At 42.2% G+C, this 21,778-nt stretch overlaps 1 protein-coding gene across 3 annotated transcripts in view; it reads right to left on the bottom strand.

Moving 5' to 3' along the window:
- Mondo (MLX interacting protein mondo) overlaps positions 1–21,778 on the bottom strand; it is a 146,529-nt gene that overhangs the window by 60,071 nt on the left and 64,680 nt on the right. For all 3 annotated transcript variants that reach the window (XM_080274892.1, XM_080274893.1, XM_080274894.1), the window contains exons 4-5: positions 11,206–11,328; positions 1,921–2,083 (exon numbers count right to left, since the gene is read on the bottom strand). In XM_080274892.1, coding sequence (XP_080131018.1) covers positions 1,921–2,083; positions 11,206–11,328 — 286 coding nt within the window. The remainder of the gene's footprint in view (positions 1–1,920; positions 2,084–11,205; positions 11,329–21,778) is intronic.

The raw sequence follows: 21,778 nt of genomic DNA, 5'->3' as shown, positions 1-21,778 counted from the left end.
AACATCATCAAGTCCTTCACTTGTATTTTTACAGGAGTTAAGCAAAGACAGTAATTCACAAAAAGAGAAGGAAGCGTTAAAAACTCCCTTAGCAGACAATGTAAAAGAAATTGGTACAGAATCAGAATCAGATTTAAAGCGGTGAAATTCTGAAGAGAGATGAGACCCACTACTAATAAGACAAAAATAATTACCTATGGAATCTGCAACTAAGGAAGCATCAGCTGCAGACTGGCCATCGATATGAAGAACTGGGGCTTGAGGTGGGATATGTTTACCTGATAATCTACGAAGTCGGGACCAAATTGCTGCAGCAGGTGTTTTTACAGAAACAGAAAAAAAACAGTCTCTCCAATTAGAATGTTTGGCCTGATGGATGGTACGACAGAAGGCAGCAGAGGCTCAGTGAAATATGAGGAGGCTACGAATCTGATCGGGAATGGATTGTTTATGACGAAAACTTTTCCAAGCGGCACAATTCACAGGGAGAGATCACAAACAAGTAGAAGTCCATCAAGGAACTTGTTTGGCAGTAGATGGTCGTGTATCATGGGGAATGGCAGTGAGGGCAACACTTAAAATCAGGACAAGGAAGGACAACATAACTTGAGACGAAAAAGATGAAGGAGGAAGCGGGGGCACTGTAAGAGAAGAAAATAACTCCCAGTCAGAAGCATGGAACTGCCAACGGGGAGGGGATGGGGGAGAAGACAGTATGAAGTAAGAGAGAGTTTGATGGGTAAGTGATCACTAAAAAGGCTGTCTAATACCAACTAATGAAAATGGAGAGAAACTGAAGGTCAGCAAAGGGACAGATCCAAACAAGAGAGGGAACAAGTACGGGATCAAAGTGAGTAGTAGGAAGAATGAAACTGTTCTAATAAACATCCTCTAGTGATGATCGCAGTCACCCCACAGTGAATGTTGGCAACTGATGTTACCAAGGTGAATGGAGGAGGAAAGGAATGAAGGAATGTGACAAAGTTAGGAAAATCAAGTGGAACAGAAGGAGAGAAAGAGAGAGAGCTAACGACGATCCACTGACGGAGAAAGACATGAGCGGAAGTATGAGGGATGGAAGATGAAATACACATAGGTTCAAAGGGGACATCATTACAGATAAGGAGAATTTAGTGATTCTGTTCAGAGAGGATGAGTTTTACGTCTTCTGCGCATTTGGAGAAATTCCTATTCCCAAAAGAGATGTAAGAGGGATGGCAGACAGAACCTGTTGTGGAATTCAATTGGATGTCCAGAGAGATAGGGGTGGGATTTCCTGAGGAGTCTACTAACGGCTGAAGAGTCACACTATCGTGACCATGAAATTGGATACAAAAACCCACACTGGCAGACGAAAAAAGATGTATTCCAAACAGTTTCAGCGACAGCTGTCACCCTCTTCAGTGGATCTACAGACCAAGAGTGGTAAATGGTCGTGTCACAGGCCTCGGAAACGCCACTGAGAAAACCAAATCGTTCTCGGGAGCTAGCAGACGACCTTGGGTGTGCAGTCCGAGGCAACTGAGAAAACGGCGGAGAATGATAAAGACTAAGGAAGAAGTTGGCAGAAGTTCATCAAGTGAGTGGATGATGGTTGCCACCACCAACCAGAAACCACTGCCATGATTTTCGCCCCATATGAAGCATTTAGGTTTAGGGTTAAGCTACTCAGTCCTGATATTTTATGTGAGACTGACCTGTTGGCTGCCCTAGAGTGACATTATGTGAGCAATTAACCCCAACTACCCCTTGGATTTAAGCCTGTATGGGACGTACTGAACGATAATAATGTACTAACTTCTCTGGGATAGCAAAAGGTTTTGGTATGTTGAAACAGGAGGAAAACAGGACACATCATCATCATCATCATTATTTTTTTAAATATGGGAGAGTGATTGCACAAAGCAATAGTAAACCTACCAATCTCCCTGGGGTTTGGGAAGGCAAAAGGCTGCGGTGGATTGAGTATGGAGTTAAAGAGAACATCGGTGAAGTCCATGAACTCGGCAAGGTCTCCATCTTCCAATGACACCGGCAGCCCAGATGTCCGCGAGAAGTCCATACCCTCCAGGTCAAACAGTGACTGCAGGAAGGGGATGTTTATTAGTCAAGGAGTAACTTGGTCCTCTGTTGTTTGTTTTCTTTTCCAGAATTTAATTCTGTCTAACAAATTTATGCAACTGACTGAGTTATAGGAGACTGAGAGAGTAATACTGGTATGACTAGTCCTCTCATGGTCTCATCTTCTCTAATATTTCATTCCAGTAACTGCCTGACATTTCTAAGCAGCTGAGTAAGTCAGAGGACACTGAATGTTAATATTGCCACCATTAATCCTCTCATGGCTGGAAGAACTATAGTATCCTATTCCAGCTAATGCCAAACAATTTTGTTCTGCTAAGAGTGAGCCAAAGGAGAATATGGAGAGATGAGTGAAGAGATGGCTGTAAGGAAGAATATTGGTTAGATATAAGATGGCACACTATAAGGAATGTCTGTGTGACTGTGTACTATTAACCTTCCAGTATGGGAGGTCTTTACTAAGATTAAATAATTTGGAGATAACAAATGTAAACTAAAAAGGCATCATCATATTGAGAGTGTTATTGGAGAAGGCTCATCTGTTATATACAAGCTGGAAGCAAGAGAGGCAGGGAAACAGAAAGAAATAACAAAAACAGGATGAAAGGCATACAGGTTAAGAAAAAAATTCCCATAACTTAAGAGGAAAGATATGGGAAGGACACAACAGGCTAGAAATGATGTGAAAACTGTGCTACTGATTCTTGAGGGGATGAAGTAACAGAACCTGGATATACAAAGGACTTTCACAATATGAAAAAGAGATTGACAATGATAATCAAGGGTTGCAGTGGCAGTAGTTGCAACCCTAGGATCATATGAACATGAACCCGGTGGACTCCAGGCTCATTGTCCTCCTCCTGTAGCTCATCATTCCCCTTTTGGAGTACTGGAAGGGAGTTGAGGGACATCTGTAAAACCGCACAATGGAGCATTTCATTTATATCAGTGCTGCCATGTGAAGGAGTCCATCCAGCACAATGATCAAGGTGGAAAAAGGAAGCATTAGGAGCAAACTGACTGGAGACACAATGAAGAACAGTATGTATATATGTACTGCAGTGGCCAGCCTGTACACACCTAGTGTGGGCTGGCAGTTCTACTACACATAATAAGTCTGAGTTTTAAGGGACCTAAAAGGCAACCAATCCAAAAGACAAAGGAACATTATTTTCTCAACAACTTCCCGCACAAAGATATAAGATGATGAAAAAGAGAAGGAAACAAAAGGAAAAATTACAGACTATGGTACAGAAGAGGGTGTGAGACAAGAAGATGAAAAGAAAATGTGAGACAGGAAGAAAAATAGAGACTGGATATCACCTAATATGGATGGCAGCCCAGATCATTAAATAATACAGTAACACAAAAGGATTAATTTGAAGCAGCATCATGAATCCTTATTTTGTAACTTACAGACATAAATTTGATGACAATCATGAATATCATATTATACAAGTTCTGTTACATAACAACAAAACACAGTCTTAATCTTAAGTACTTCTAGTTAGTAATGTAATAACAAGACATATGGAACTGAAACCAGCCACGACAAAATGACAGTGACATACATCTGACACACAGACACTAAAATATGAACAAAAACACCAATAGAACAGCTGGAATAAAGCATAATACAAATAGCATATCTGTTACTTCTGCAACACTGTAATGCAATTTATTACAACTTCAACACTGTGTTTAAAAAAGCCTACATTGCTTGGTTCATCTTTGTGTCAGCTCATGATTCAGTTCAACAGTCAAGCATCCCACACAGCTGTAACCTGTCACACACAAAGTTGCAAAGGATCTAGCAAAATAAGGTACCATAACCAACAAAAATTTGTAAGTGAGGCATCAGGGAATGTTACGAGTTATGGACTTTCGGCTACACTGAAGGAAAGAATAATAGAGCAAGACAGCAAATACAACTGCAACAGCACTCATGTACATGAACAAAACAACAAATCAATCTGTGTTATGGTCTCCCACAGTTGGGAAGTAGCTGTAAATGACCCCCCAAAACAGTGATATCCAAGAGTAAGTAAGTTGTACATGGAATAAGTAACCAAAAAGGATAGGTAACGCACTAATACAGAGACTGAAATGGCCAACATGAAAATACAGTAGACCCTCACTATAACAGACCCCAGTATCGCAGATAGCAGATTTAACGGACTACACGAAGCTTAATAAACTTTCATCAGCTATAACGAACAATGTCCGTTAAATGGGGCGCAATGCATGTGCTTCCTACCCTTCTTGTTCCAACCTGGCCTGAAATTGCCCTCTCTCCACTGTGACTGCTGAGTTGTAATAACAGACTATACTGGAGAAATACTGTACTAGCCATGTAAAAGTGCTATGCCATGTATGTGAAATAAGCTGCAAAAGGGAAAAATTATGGGGGAAGCTGGTGTAAAATGGGTATAGTTTACATTTTTAGTGCAGTACTAGAAAATGTTACTGTACTCATTTATCTTCAAACATGTGCATGAAATCTCACCTCAGAGGGGTACCCTGGGATATAAAGGACTATTAGCTTTAGTGGGCCTGGTTTTCCCCCAATTAGTCTGTCATAGTGTTTATGGCATTTATGGATCTAGAAAAAGCATTCAACGAAGTAGACACAGAAGGATTGTGGAAGGTTTTGTGCATATGCAGTGTACAGTAGATGGTAAGCTGCTAGGTGCCGTCAAGAGTTTTAATGATGGTAATATGGCATGTGTAAGGGTAAACAGGCACCTAAGTGAATGGCTCATGATCAGTGTGGGCATGCAACAAGGTTGTGTGATGTTCCCATGGTTGTTCAATATACAGTATATATGGATGGAGTGACGAGAGAAGTAAAAACACAAGTAATGGAGAGAGGGATGGCACTGGTAGTGAATGGTGATGGATGGAATATTTCAGATGTGTTGTATGCTAATGATGCAGTGCTAATTGCAAATACCAGACAAGAGCATCGTGGACTTGTGCAGAGTTTGGTAGGTGTCTGTGAGCGTCATGCCTTGAGAGCAATGTAAAAAAGAGTAAAGTGATGGTTATTGAGAGAGAGGGTGACTCCTAGTGTAATGTTACAGTGAATGGAGAGACTGGAATTGGTGAGAGAGTTCAAATACCTGGGTACAGTGATAGAAAAGAGAGGAAAATGTGCAAACGGAGTAGAAAGTAGAGTGGTACAAGGAAGGAAAGTGGCTGGTGCTATGAAGGCCTTGATAAGAAACAGAGACTCGAGTGTTGCTGCTGCGCGAGAATTACATGAAGAAGTGTTTGTGCCAACTTTAATATATGGATGTGAGACTATGGTGTGGCATGAAACTGAAAAGTCAAGAGTAAGGGCAGTGGAGATGGGACTGATGAGGAATGTATGTTTTCATGGGCTTGAATGATGAGTGAATGGAAGTGTGGCCTACTGAATTGGGCAAACTTTGGCTGTCTGAACAGTGCTACTCCTCACCCTGCCCTAGGGTGGGAAAGGAGGTCCGGATGATGATGATGATGATGATAGTGTTGGGTCTCCTGTATACAAGATCAGGAACATGAACACAGCTTTATCAGCAGCCTAAGTCAAATCTGGATATCCACAATTTACAAAGCATAAATTACAAACCTAGCCAAACTGACTTAACTGGACACTGGCATTTAAGACCCTGACACCACTTAATTACTATACAGTAACTGTTCATGTTTTACCAATCAGTACACACAAGAAGCATCAAATGCTATCTTCACATGATACTACAGGTTTATTTAAAGATCATTCAGCTATAAGCAAGATAGACCATGAAAAATTACATGTGATTATTTCCCATGTGCTTTCTATTTCCGTCAAAGACACATGTAGGCATGGGAATCAGAATACTGTACTGTATATAGAAAAAGTAGAAGGACCAAATACTTTACAGCTGGGAGCATTAGTAGCTACAACTGTGACAGTCCAATCTACGTAACAAGCTAGTAATCTACGTTTATTATTATCATGATACAGTCAACCCTCCATCAGCACAGATGAATTAGATAACACCACCATTACCAAATGCTACACCCATTTGTTGCTGATCAATGGAATCAATTGTAAGCAATCCCATCACTAATCTGTTTCTTGTCCCCTGTGAACTATGTTTAAACTAGTTAAATCTGGTGCTGCCTTTAGTAGATTATCCTTGCTACGTTTAAGATAATATTTTCAAGCTTTGGAAAGACTATTAGTATTTGTAATAATGGGGTTCAACACAATCGCCACCAACACTTTCAAAACCAATTTCTCTCCATAACCTTAAGAAACATTTCTAAAGGTAGCAAGAGTACAGTGCAACATCAGCCTGAATTTTACAAGAACACCGGTAGTTATGTTCTGAGTTTATAGTAATAACAGATCTTCCTCCTGTATCATCATATATTTTCTCAAACTCTTAGTTATTTGATGTAGGACAGTAAAGAGCTAAGATACAGATAAAAGTGTACGGTATCTGAGCAAATGTGAGGGTGGACCCCATTAATTTGTATAAATAACTAGGCAACTGAACACGACCTTCCCTTCCTCTCCAGCACAGACAAATGGGAATCTGCTGCTAGACCCTAATCATCCTGTGAACTAGGATTTCTTGTGTAAAAGTTTGTGCTAAATGAAAATTGTGACACTGAAAAGAGCACAGCAAAATAAGTAATGATATGCAGTGCTTACTTTACAGATTTACAAAGAGATTATCATATTTATAATCCATGTAAATCAAAAACATAATCACAAGCTATAATCTAACAGAATTCATAAATTCCATCCATCCATCCATCATCCAATCCTACGTTGCCCCATGAGGAGCGTAGCAGCCCGGGGCTAGGCAGTTGGTCCTGACATTTAAGATGAGAGTGACCAACCTCACTCATCCCTGGGTGGCATTACGTGAGCAATAAACCCCAACCACCCCTTGGATATAAACCTTCACTGTCTCAATCCGATTGGAGCACAATAATTTCCCACTAAACCACCAGGCGCCAAAATTTGGTTATATGGTTACCACCCAGCATAGTAAATGGTTTCCTGGTGTACAGGAAACCATTTGGCTTGTCATTCAGTTTAGAGTCACCCATTGGCAGAAGGAAGAGGAAAGAATATATCATATATATATCCAAATACCTGTCATATAATACTGTACAATTTTATATATGATACTAAGCAGACTGCTAACCTACAAAACTACCTTAACTTTGTAGGCAACAGTTAACATACAATCTACGAGTAATATCAGCTAACAGTATGTTGATTTTGACCTACTGTAAGTGGGTACTGTCCACACTCTTACAGACAATGGCCTACAGGCAGCTGTATACCAATGTCAGTAAGATGAAAAAATTTCAAGTGAGAAAACCCTCATGACTTTAAGCCACCGCAAGAAAATTCAGGAAGAGGTCTCACAGTGTGACTAGCCATGTAACACCTATGCTGTACAGTACTGTTGATACACTAAGTTGCCAAGACACCCTCGCACCAACGAGAATTTCTGCATAGAGTATCAATTATGGGAAGGGTACAATATACAAAAAAATCACTTGGAATATGGTGATAAAATTTCATTATACAGCTTGTCTGGGCCAGGAAAGCATGCATATAAAAACTAAAGAATACAGGTTAAAACTGAACATCACAGTAACCCACTCTGCATGACCCCACACTCACGCTGCCGTTTGTAGCTTGAGGGGGGCCATCCAAGGGGGACGATTCCTTGTTCCGCTCCATCAGAGCTGTTCTGCTCTTGTCTATGACCCGCTTACTAATGGAGGGATCACTGTAATTCTGTTTTTGCATTAAATAATTGTCAATTCTATCACAAAAACACAACTGGCTAACAAAATATCCACAGTAATACTCCTGTTCTCAAGTACTGTGAACAAATACAGCTTGGTAAAAACAGGAAAAAAAACTAAGCAGATTACTTTCCTTTTTCAGCCCAACAGGTAAAAAGTTCTTATGTGTATCACCAATGTCTTAGCAGACTATGCATCTGGATATGTAATAGCTGTAAAACAATCAATGTTTGGTACATGTACAGTACTGCAAAGGTTATCAAACTACTGACATACGACAAAAACCAAGACTTGAATAGGAACAGTTGCGTACATTTACGGAACAGTCTTTGTCTCTCAATTTCTGACAATGACACAAAACTATTACTGTACTTGAGGAGCTTCTATTATAATACACGCAAAATTCTAATTAAAACTTCACAATTACAAACACAGCTTACAAATACAATGGCATACAAATGAAAGGCAGCACATTAATAAAGGAGGTAGCCAATGATGATAACAATGAGTAAATATGTTACAGCTTATAACCACATATTAATTTGGCTGACAGGAACCATCAAAAACATTAACAATCAAATAATGTAAGCAAACAACAAGAGAACAGCTGAAGGAGGCATTACTACATACCACTCCATGTCAACACACACTATAGAAGCAGAAACATGTTAATGATACAGGAATATTTCAACAACTTGATCAGATGATGCAACTGTCATTTTATTCTTGTCATCTCCGAATTACTTTACTCTGTTTATGAGCGGCTTCTTAAATTGCAGGAGTTATACACAGCCTTCATGATCCATTCAGTACAAAGGTCTTCCCAAGTCATATAAAATCATCTGCTACCACCAGATGATTATATTCAACATAGGACAGACATCTAGTAGTGATGGGGTTTATGAAGCCTACATTTAACTCCTCCAGTTTGAAAGGTCTCCCTTAAGTTGAATAAAACTGTCTGGTGGTAGCAAGAATAAAATACACATGTCAACTGATTCACAGGTTTAATACATATCCACCAAGTAAAACAGGATGGTATGCGTTATAATGCTGGCCACGCACACACTCGCTATCAAAAATACTTGCACACCAGCACACACATACTCTCAGTTACCTTCCCATCTCTCTCTCTATTAGAACTAGTGGAGGAGGAGTGACACCCTGATGACTGCAAGGGCAAATGGGAGAGGTTACGACAGGGAAGAAGAAGAAGACGATGATGATTTAGAGTATTTTGATCACTACAGTGCCTATCTACTACATGAGGATTACTGACAAATTTAGCCTAAACATGTCTCTTTTACTTTATTCTTGCCATTTCCTGACATCTTTACTCAGCTTAAGATAAATTTGTTGAACCAGAGAGGTTAGAAACAGCTTTAATGCACACCACACAATATGAGAGGCCTTTCCCAAGTTGAATTAAAGCATATAACAGCAACAAGAATAACCTAAAATGGATGTCACCCAGATTCAAGGAATCACGGGAAACAACTGGGTAATTATTGTTGTCTCAAATTCCCTTCACACATGGCCTACAATAGTCAATATTATATCCAGGCTCCCAATTGTGCTGCTGAATGAACAGAGACAAGAACAGAGGGAGAGAGAGCAATGAAACAATGAGCAAGGTCGGAAAATGAGGAAATGAGAAGAAAACAATGGATGGCAGCAGTTAATAAAAAATAGGAATTGAGAAAGGAGGAAACTGAATATAAAAGGAGAAATGGCTAGAGAAAATAAAGGGATATATGAAAGAGTTGGCAAGGGAGGAAAACAAGTACCCGTACCTATAATGTATGGTATGTCATGGAAGATTATCGAAGACAAAAAAGGGAAGAAGGCAATGAGGAAGAAAACATAGAAGGGAATAATGCAGAGGGGATATCTCACACTGGCTAGACACCAATACAGTACTGCATTTCATTTCACAATAAGTGAATGGTAATGCTGAGCTGTAGTGACAGGAGGGAAAATTATTTGAAAGAGAAAATAATTTGAATGTTCTTAAAACTGATAGCTAATGAAAGGAAAACAGAATGATATCTGTGAGAAACAGGAAGAATAATTACTCGTATATAGTACAAAATATATGTGCTCAAGTTAGAAGACCAAATGAAGGGATCATACAGATATCATGGAGTGAAAGGATGATGCAAAGATGAAGTATTATGAATAAAAACAAATCAGGTAAATTAGAGAATCTAAAGATCTGAACAGTGCAGTACTGTACAAGAAATGACAACTAGAATATAAAGGATACTGGAACTCCTATGCCAACTGTGAAGCATCAACAAATTAACTTTTATCAACTCATCAATTTATACACTGCATTTCAAGCTGATTAAACTAATTCAGAACAGACACAAATGAGTATCACCAAGACCTTTTAAACTGAACATATCCTGCATGTGGTACCAAATGTACCATGGATAACAGTTGGTTTTCATCCTAAAGTAAACACCGAAAAGTCACTGGGCTGGGAATTTTTCAGCATCTAAATACCAAACTTGACAAATGACCTATCCGGCACCTCAAGAAATGATAGGCTAAAAACGCTGAAATTTAATTCAAAGTGATTCCAGATTAATAAAGTATGAACTAAAGCTTCAAGCTCTCAAAGTTAGTTTTTTGGGCAAGAAAACACAAGATTATGTAACCTCTTCAGCCTGAGAACTCTTATTTTGTGTAATCTTGCTACCTGGAGATAATATCATTCAACTCAGGAAAGCTCTCTTGTACTGATGGTTAATTATGCCAGTACAGTATCTAATCCCACTTGTCTGAACACTCTTTCGTAAGTTAAATACCATTTACTATCATCTGAGGGTAGCAAAAATAAAACAAAGATTATGCCATCTGGGTGAAGTGATTAACTGTCTGGTGAATCAACAAACTACAACACAGTACAGTATAATGACACCATCAGGCTGTACAATTCTACAGCAACATTCACACAAAGCAAACTAGAGCACACTGTGTCTTGACCACTATCCTACAGAAGCTCACAGCCTGGGAAAAAATAATAAAGATGAAATAAGAAAAAACATGAAAGAAACCAAATACACTGTACATCTATAAAATGCAAAGAGGAACAGCAAGTAATCACAAACCATCTAAAAATAAATGGATCATGGCAAGAACATCATTAAAAATATACTGGGGCAGCCTAATACATGAAGGGCACTGTAAAGACAAGAGGTACGCATCCAATAATGAAAATGAGACACAGTGAGTAACCACAGACCTAAATATAAAATGAATAAGGTAAGTTTAGCATTAGCATAAAATACTGTATAAGCAAAAATCCCTCACCGATTCCGACTCGAACGTGTTGCTGCCAGAGATCTTGTTCTTGTAGTAGATCCTCCATTTCTTATACTCTGCAGTGACTGCCTCCAGCTGCCGCTTCCAATACTTGCCCTCCAGCACAATCGCCTGCGGGAGGTACATGGCATTAGTGACAGGATACCAATCCTTTGTGTGCTGTATTCAGCCATGGAACGTCTTTTAGCTACAGTCACTCCTCATCGAAAGCTGGGAATACAGGTATGTTTAAAAATACAGTATCACTAACCTTTTCCATACAAACGGCACAATACAAACTCTCATATCTGAATATCCTATCTATCTATCTATCTATCTATTGCCAGACACCACAATCCCGAAAGGGGTGGCCATTTGACTTTGAGTTATTTGTTTTACGGGGAGGGGCACTAACCCTCCCCCAACCCACTTGTTGACACGTAGGGAGCACACATGGTTTGGTTATATGGTTACCACCCAGCGTTGTAAATGGTTTCTTGGCTTACAGGAAACCATTTGGCTTGTCACTCAATGTAAAACCACCTGTAATGGAAAGAAAAGCCAATTTCCTAAAATTTCTGCTTTCCAAGGAAAATATCTCCTGCAACTGAGGGTGTTGATATCACCTTTACTCACACTGCAACTATTTATTTTTCTTTTTTGAGAACTGTGAACGTCGGGGATAGGGTTGCAAGAGGCAGACTGAAAAAGACCTGGGTCCATGTCACAGAGTGTGACCTCAAGGATAAGGGACTCAAAAGAGAGGCTGCCAGAGATAGAGCAACGTGCAGAGCCACCTTTAGTTGTTCAAGGCCGACGCATGCAAGCATGTTGGAGCCTTTATAAATGAAACAAAATGAAACTTCAGCCCAGTGATGTCTGATAAATTTGATAAAATAATCTGACACTGGACATATTTATAATTAAAAAAAACAAATAAATAAATAAATAAATAAAAATGAGGATGAAGGGGTTAATGTTAATTGTCTGAAACCCAATTAACTTCAGCCACCTACCACCTAATCCATTTTCACCCCATCCAGATCACTGGGCCTTGAGGCTAGGCTACTCATCCCGACATTTAAGGCGAGGGTGACCAGCCTTGCTCGCCCAAATACCACTATGTAAGCAATAAACCCCCAACCAACCCACAGATTTAAACTATTACATGTTAAGTTTAATACTGTACAGAGTAAGACAATAATGGTGTGCGCCTACTAAAGACTGCCTTTATCCTTCAGTCCAAGGCTCTTTTCTAGTTAGTCTTTGCTCAGATTCCATTAAATTACATCACCTGTGAAAAGATACCCAATTATCCACCCAGATGCTTTAAATACAGAAGGGGTAGCCAAAATAAAGCTCCTCTATGTCACCCTGCCCTCCACCATAAGGTAGCCCTCTTTCCAACTCACATCTCCTTCTCTCATATACCTTTCCACCCCATCTCCCTAGTTTTTCCTCATTCTCTCACTCCACCTCACTCACATACACTTTTCTACTAAGTCTCTCATTCTCCAAGCTCTCAAAATAGCCAAACCATCTAAGAGTATTTCTACAAACTCTTGAATCATATTCATATTAACACCGCAACCATGAAACAAATCAGCATGACCTTGCCACAAGAATTTGACCTTCTAGTAGAATAAATACAGCTAAATCATTATATAAACCAACCAAGGAACAGTTGAACATCATCTTTCAAACCTTTTCATCCACAGACATCTCTTTAATTATTATTATCCCTATCTCTTGTAAATTTAATCTGCTTTACCATCTGTAGAGGTTAAAAAGGCCCTTTCACTGCCTGCGATCACCCCAAAGGTGAATGATACCATCTTGCATGATATAACTCAAAATAAATTATCAGACTGTGAGGATAAAGAAGAGTATATCACCGGCATCCCATAATTACTGCTCCGACCACCTGCCACAAATGTTTAGGTGAATAATTTTCTGCAGTAGAACCTTAATTACAGTTGTATTGCCTTATTTATGGTAAAAGGTGCTGAAGAATTTCTTCCAACAGTGGCACCTATATACTGTAACTGGGCGGTACAGCTGCCTGGTTATACAAATGCCCCTCAACTTCCCCCCTATCCCTAGTAAGGAAGATGGTGGACTGCAGGAGGGCATCGTCTGTCAGTAGTCCACTGGGTACACGTCTACATGAACCTGGGGCTACAACAGCACAAACCCAACCCAACCCAACTGCGAAAACCACGTGGTTCATTATTCTTTCTTTGCCAAGATTAGGTTCAAAGGATGCCAAGGTCAGAACCGAAGTACAGCATGTGGCCTTCAGGGTTATGTAGGGTTAGGTTAGGTTTGGCTTGTGTGTTATCTTTAATTTATATATGGCTACAAACTTGACTTCATTACTACCGAACCTACTACCTAGGATGAAGCAACAAGCAGGAGACAAGTTTCATACAAAGTAACGTGAGATAACGTTCCTATCTCTATCTATCTATTGCCAGACGCCATAATCCCGTATGGGGTGGCCATTTGACTCTGAGTTATTTGTTTTACTGGGAGGGGCACTAACCCTCCACCAACCCACTTGACACGTAGGGAGCACGTATGGTTTGGTCTCTTGTCAAATTAACCAGTAATTTTAAAGGGAGAGAGATGGGTTGGACTCTCGGTTTCTGTGGTTCTCAACCGCAGAGAGTTTTAGTAAAAGGGTTAATGAACGCAACTACACTATGCAAATACCAAACGAAAATAGTGTTTAACATCTTCGAGAAATTAATCGAAATAATAGGGCAACATGCGAAAAACCAAAGCCTAACACCAGGGACACGATCCGAAAAAAATACAAAAATTACCAAAAAAAAAAAAAAAATCACATTAAATCACAAAGAGCAAAACAACAAAAAACTATGCCAAACGGCAACCATAAATAATCCAGAGGACCAAAATGTGAAATCACCGAAAAACTGGCCAAACACCAACCACATATATAGCGGTGAACCGAAAAAAGAAAAATAACTAAAATTACGCCAAACAGCAACCAGAAGTACACCGGAAGTGAAAAAATAAAAATACCGACACACGCGCCGCACCTCCACGACGCCATCCCGAGCGGCCAATGAGAACCCAAGGTGTCCGCCAAGCCCCCACGCCCCAGCCAATAACAAGGCCGCTCCTCACACACCCACCGCACCACCGCCACAACAACGACAGGAGTGGGGCGTATACCGCAATCAATGTATGATTCACGTACAGTATTTACACACGTTACTGGACTTAACAAGCACGAATCGCAGCCCTTAGCTCAGACTTTGGCATAACATGAGATAATGTGGGATGATCAATCAACTCAGATAATTTGAGATATCTTTCCAAGTTTACTAGTTAAATGCAATTCACGATTCAGCTTTTCCCCACTACATCTACATAGTGTTTTACGGTACCTAGCGGGAATCGGAGCACCCAAAGGCATTATAATCTATATTTAAGATATTCAAATCGGTCTGAATATAAAATGATTTCTCGGGGTAGGATGATGCATGGGACTGCAATTCTATTTTCCGGTACCAATATGGCGGGAATCAGTGCCCCTAACCCAGGATGTTAGGTATAATGTATTCTAATCAAACCAGCCGTTATCAAACGGCTTTCCACGTTTACTAAATCGTATGGGATTCAATTTTTCGTCAGCAGCTTTAAATAGTCTGACAACCGGCACTACCAACGCCTAGCTGTAGATTATGAGATGGATATTGGATTGTTCAAAATAATACAGTATGTAGAATATCAGATAGCTCTGTGCACTGATCCTGGCGTAAAAGGTTGAGAAGTTTTCCTAACGTATCGTACGCCAGGTTTTAAAGGGGAAAGCCAACATCATCATACCAATGCTTCTTGCGTAAAAGGATGCAAGAATTGACGTTGCGCAAAAGCTCTCTCTCTCTCTCTCTCTCTCTCTCTCTCCAACACGGTACAGAATAATCAAACTTCGTGTACTTCTCCAACTCACCCCTTAATATATTTCTTTCTCGCTCCTCCTTCTCCCCTCCCTATCCCCCTCCGTTGTTTCATTTCCCTCCCCTTCCTTCTCTATCCCTTCCTATTCCTCCCTCCCTCCCTCCCTCCTGTCCCCTACTCTTCTTTCCTCTCAATTCCACTCCTCGTCCTCCTCTTCACACGCCTCTTCCTCCATGCTCTCTCTTTTTCTTTCTTCCAACTCTCCTCCTCTTCCATCAATAACCCAGCACCCCCACCCCGTTCCCCCTTCAAGGCCTCCCTCCGTTTCAATCCAGTTATTATCCCCCCTCTTCCTCTCCCTCTCCTCCCCTTCCTACCTCACCCTCGGCTTCTATACTCTCTCTCTCTCTCATTCCGTTTTTACTTCATCCTTCCCCCATTCCTTGCTCTCCCTTTCCCAATTTCTCCCTCCCTTCATTGCTGTTCTCTCTCTCTCTCTCTATCTTACACATACACACACACACACACACACACACACACACACACACACAATCATACTCGTTACACTCTACTACACATGTGCCTTCCCTCTTCTTTCCTTCTATCATCATCGACCTTCCCTTTCTTCACCATCATCGTTATTTTCTCTCGTTCCTCCATCACCACCAACACAACCCTCACACCACCACCACCACGGCCCTCACCACCACCATCTTCATTTCTCTGCCTCCACCACCACCACCACTACAACCATCATCACCACCACAACCATCACAACCACCACCACCTTCACCCCTCTGCCTTCACCACCACGACCATCACCATCACCACACCATCATCATTATCACCATCATTTTTGTCTTTTCTTAGCCATCATTATTTTCTCTTCTTTCGCCATATTAAAATTTCTCCTCCTTCTTCCTGGTCTGCAACATTCACCAGCTTCTCCCACACTTTTCTTCCTGTCAACTCTCTCTCTCTCTCTCTCTCTCCAGACCACCAATGCGCCACTTCTCTCAATTTTCCTGTACAGCTGATAAACCAAGGAGCCTGGGGGGTGAGGGGGGCCATCTGAAGTACTCTCCATTACTGTGCTCTCTGCAACACGGGAATTACTGTACTTCTTGCAACATGGGTGAGTTTCGTGATTAGTTTTATGACCAGACCATCTCATCAGGGTTGCACGGTTGGTTGGTTATATGACTCTCTCTCTCTCTCTCTCTCTCTCTCACACACACACACACACACACACACACACACACATTGTCTTCATCTCTATCCTTCCTTCTCTTTCCTTGCTCTTCCTATCCCAGTTTCTTCTTCCCTTCACCGAATTCTCTCTCTCTCTCTCATTCTCCCTTCCCATTCCCTTTGCTCCTTCTACGTCTTCCTACTTCCCTTCCTCTCCATTTTCTCCCTCATTATCCTTCCTTCCTCCCTCCCTTCATATTCTCCCTCCCACTCCAATCCCTTCTTCCCTCTCCATCTCCCTCCTTACTTTCCTCCCTCATTTCCACTCCATTCCGTCGTCTCTCTTCATACTGTTCTTCCCGCTCTCCTTCCTCGTCTATATCTACATCTCTCCCTCTCCCTCCCCCTCCATCATTCCCTCACTATATTCTCTCCTCCCTCCCTCCCTCTCCATATTCTCCCTCCCCTCTCTCCCTCCCTCTCCATATTCTCCCTCCCCTCCCTTCCTCCCTCTCCATATTCTCCCTCCCCTCCCTCCCTCCCCCCCTTCCTTGCAGGGGTGAGTCAGGGTGAGACTTCCACTGGTTGCTATGGTCCTCTCTCTCTCTCTCTCTCCGTATCATATTCCTGTTTGTCCTCTTCATCTTTCACTACCCACTCTTTCTCTCCTCTCCTCCACTCCATCAGCCGTCCTATCGTCATCTCTGCGCGGCTTTCCAACCTCAACCCTTCCTTAGCGATACGGAGTGATTCAAATATCGTTTTTCCATTCTTGTGTGTTGCGTGCACGGCTCCGTCTGTTTTTTTTGCAAGTGGCGATATTTCTGGCAGCCTCATGAATTTGCTAATCATGTAACAAACACGAAAAAAAAGCAAAAACTATAAAACATGACAGTTACTTGCATCTTCCACTTTCAGAAATTCTTCTCTTGATTACGCCTTCCCGTCTCTCCTACTAATCATCACTTATTTTCACGTCCTATTTTTCTACAGTAATCGCGTCACCTTTCCTGTTCATCATCACTTATTCTCACCTCCCTTCTTTACCCTCATCTCTTCACCACTTTTTCTCTCCTGATTAACACCACTTTCTTTCCCCCATTTCTTTACCCTTATCCCTTCTCCTTTCCTCCTTATTTATCACCATCCCCCATTTATCCCAATCTCTTCTCCATCCCTCTCTACCTCTCCTGTTTATCGCCATTTACTTTCACCCCCACTTCTCTCTCTCGCTCTCTCTCTCTCTCTCCTATTTATCACCACTTACTCTCATCCCCATTTCTTACCCTTGCATAAGTGAAATAGCAATGTGCCCTTAACTCACTTAGGCCAGCTCCAACCTTCTCTCTCTCTCTCTTCTCTCCGTCTTTGTAACTTCTCTTCCTCTTCTCATACCTCTTTACTTCGCCATTCCTTTCTTTCCTTCCTACTTTTCTTTCTCTCCATATTCCTCTTTCTTTTGCTCATCTCCCCTATTTTCTCTCTCTTCACACGGTCTATAACTCTCTTTTTATTATCTCATTTTCTCTTCCTCCTTTCAGCCCTGTCACTTCCTTTCTCCCTCACCCTCAACTTTCCTTTATCACCTCATTGTTCTGTTTATTCTCTTCTCCCTTTAACCTTTCTCTCTCTCTCTCTCTCTCTCTCTAGGAGCTGCCTAGCATGGGGCAACCGGCCTACTGCAGTTATCCTCTCTTATATTCTCTCTCTCTCTCTCTCTCTCTCTCAGTCTACCTACCCACCTGTCCTCCCTGCTTAGCCCATTTCGCTCCCCTCCCTTCCCCTACTAACCCCCTCCCAGCTCCCCCTCACCCTCCTTTCTCTGAGCACGTGAGAGGAGTATCACGCGTGTGTGTGTGTGTGTGTGTGTGTGTGTGTGTGTGTGTGTGTGTGAAAATGGGTATTAGATGGATGATACAATATTTCCACACACACACACACACACACACACACACACACACACACACACACACACACACACACACCTGCACTCTCCCTACTTGGTTACAATGTTTTCCAACCGAAAATCACACCAACAGCATGGGGAAGGGAGGCTTGGTGTGGCGATAGGGAGGTCTGGAGCTGTGAGAGAGAGGTCTGGAGTGGTGACAGAGGTGGAGGTGTGTTGAAAGAGGGGTTTGGAGTTGTGATCAGCACGTCTGGAGTGGTGATAGAGGTCTGGAGTGGTGGCAGAGAGGTGTGGGATAGTGACAGAGAGGTTTGGAGTGGTGATAGAAAGCTTAGGAGTGGTGATGGGGAGGTGTGGAGGGATGACGGGGACTGAAGAGTGGTGATAAGTGTCTGTACAATGGTGATAAGAGGAACTGAGTGGTGACAGGGGGATCTGGGGTGGTGATAATGGTGACAGGGACTAAAAAGTGGTGTCTGAAGAGCCTGGTGATGTTTTGTTCTTGGTCAACCACGATAAACTCTGGGATTAGGAGTCTTACCTTCACACTGCAAAAACTGGGAGCACAAAGGCAAGGACAAGCCACGAATTTCTGACCATAATTTCTACAGTATATGGTAAAGATGGATTACGTCTCATCTTTTTGTACCATTCTGTAATTAGGTGGTAAGGATGGGTCACGTCTCATCTTTTTGTACCATTCTGTAATGTGGGGTGAAGGCTGGCCACATCCAGCAACTGGCAGGTGTTACGTAAATGACTGGAGGATGAGAATTACACGTGTTTACATATAGCACTGTTTTATTAAGGTTTTTTTAATCTCTACAGCTTTACGGAGGAGTTGATTAATAGGGCTCTGTACTGCAACTGTCCTCTTCTGTTCTTATAATTAGTCCTGGGGTTGGGATAAGGGTGGTGTGTGTATGTGTGTGTGTGTGTGTGTGTGTGTGTGTGTGTGTGTGTGTGTGTGTGTGTGTGTGTGTGTGTGTGTGTGTGTGGTAATGGATGTAGAAATAGGGTATACGGGTTTCGGAAGAAGGGTAGGTGAGATAAAGGCAAAGATGGTGAAACAGATGATACAGTAGTAGAGCGCCTGAGGGAGGAGGTGAGACGGGCACAAAGCAAAGACGGTGAGAGTAGATGGTAAAGGTAGAAAGTAGTTTGGTGAGGCCCTCCAGTCTGCAACCCTCCGACTTTTCTCTTCTCCCTCCCTCCCTTACCCCACTCTTTTCTTCCACACGCTCCACTCTTCTCACCTCGCCCTTCCTTCCTCCCTCCCTCAATCCATCGTTTCGTCCTCCAAATCCCTTCCCTTTCACTGTTTCCCTACTTACAGTACTCTCCTCCCTTCACCATCCCTCCCACATCCCCACCCCAACCATCCCCTACCTCTTCTTCCCTCCATCTTTCCTCAAACTCCCCCCCCCCACTTTCTCCTCCCAGTGGGGTATGGAGGGTAGGGCATTACAAAGCAAGATGGTGAAACAGAAGACAGTGAGACAATGGTAAGGTGTGGGTTTGGTTATTTGATTGTTGCGGATTGTTAGCGTCCACCCCACAAATTCAAAGGCAGTCGGTGGAGCTCGAACCCACCACTCACAACGCCCTCCAAAAATGTGGGGCCGACACTATATAGACCGACCATGCCACCAAGACGCCCCCCTTTCTCCTCCTCCCTCCACTTTTACCTTAACATCCTTCCTCCATCTCTCCCCTCTCATCCTCCCTCCATCTCTCCCCTCTCATCCTCCCTCCATCTCTCCCCTCTCATCCTCCCTCCATCTTTCCCCTCTCATCCTCCCTCTATCTCTCCCCTCTCATCCTCCCTCCATCTTTTCGAGAAGCGTGAGCAATAGATCATCTAAAGTAATACTAAAACTTTATCTAGCATTAGTAAGGCCACATTTAGACTACGCAGTACAATTCTGGTGTCCTTACTATAGAATGGATATTAATTCGTTAGAAAATGTACAGAGAAGAATGACTAAAATGATACATGACGTCCGGAACATGTCATATGAAGACAGACTGAAAAGACTAAGTCTGCATTCGCTAGAGAGGCGTAGAGTAAGGGAAGACTTAATTGAGGTGTTTAAGTGGATGAATGGTATAAATAAGGGAGATATTAGCAAGGTACTTAAAGTGAGCATACAGGATAGAACTAGAAATAATGGTTTCAAACTAGAAAAATTCCGTTTCAGTAAGGAAATCGGTAGAAATTGGTTTGGTAATAGAGTAGTAGACGAATGGAATAAGCTACCTAGTAAAGTAGTTGCTGCCTCTTCCATTGAGAGTTTCAAGCATAGGCTAGATAAGCATATGACAAATAAGGGGTGGATATAGAATAAAGAAAATCTTATAACCAATACTAATTCAAAAAATTTTTCTTTTCAGGTTACACTATGATAGTCTCTATTCTCCTTTCACACTTTCCTGTAAAATGTCCACGCCAGTTTTTCTATACGGCGTGGTGTTCTTTCTGACTTTTTCCTGCCGGCTTCGGCTGGAGGGTTTGGAGGGCGGGGGAGAGCCTTCTTCTTTGCTGTCCTTATCTCATTCTAGTAGTTCAGTTACTCTTCTAGGAGCTGCCTAGCATGGGCCAACCGGCCTACTGCAGTTATCCTCTCTTCTTATGTTCTTATGTTCATCCTCCCTCCATCTCTCCCCTCCCATCCTCCCTCTATCTCTCCCCTCTCATCCTCCCTCCATCTGTCCCCTCCCATCCTCCCTCTATCTCTCCCCTCTCATCCTCCCTCCATCTGTCCCCTCCCATCCTCCCTCTATCTCTCCCCTCTCATCCTCCCTCCATCTGTCCCCTCCCATCCTCCCTCTATCTCTCCCCTCTCATCCTCCCTCCATCTGTCCCCTCCCATCCTCCCTCTATCTCTCCCCTCTCATCCTCCCTCCATCTCTCCCCTCTCATCCTCCCTCCATCTCTCCCCTCTCATCCTCCCTCCATCTCTCCCCTCTCATCCACCCTGCTTCTCTACACCCCTCCCTTCCCGGCCTGGCGCGGTCTCTCCACTGGGGGTAGATATATCACGGGGGTTATCATTCATGACCAAACCAAACTTTCACCACCTCTATCTCGACTCTCGTTTGTCACGCTGATCAGTTAACCTCCTGAGTCAGAGAACGACTTTTTTTTTTTTTATCGTATTTCTGCCACATCATGACGACTTTATTAAGCTGGAGATATTCGTACTGAAGGGGTTACATGTGAAGTTAAGAAGCCCCTCCAAGACGAGAGGCCTTTCCTTAAAAAAAAAAAAAATGGTAGCAGCAAAAATAAGCCACAAATAACGTCATCCACATTTAAAAGGTTGAGGGCCAGTGCAATATAACTTAATCACATGACTTCACAATGGCTAATTTTAATAAAAATAATCTAATTCTATCCATCCATCCATCATCCAATTCTACGTTGCCCCATGAGGAGCGTAGAAGCCCGGGGCTAGGCAATTTGGTCCTGACATTTAAGATGAGAGTGACAAGCCTCACTCATCCCTGAGTGGCATGACATGAGCAATAACCCCAACCACCCCTTGGATA

Source organism: Coenobita brevimanus, chromosome 60 (assembly GCF_032717465.1).
Source record: "Coenobita brevimanus isolate Jiangsu-jjx chromosome 60, ASM3271746v2, whole genome shotgun sequence".
Taxonomy (NCBI): domain Eukaryota; kingdom Metazoa; phylum Arthropoda; class Malacostraca; order Decapoda; family Coenobitidae; genus Coenobita; species Coenobita brevimanus.
This window is presented reverse-complemented; position numbering and strand designations above follow the sequence as displayed.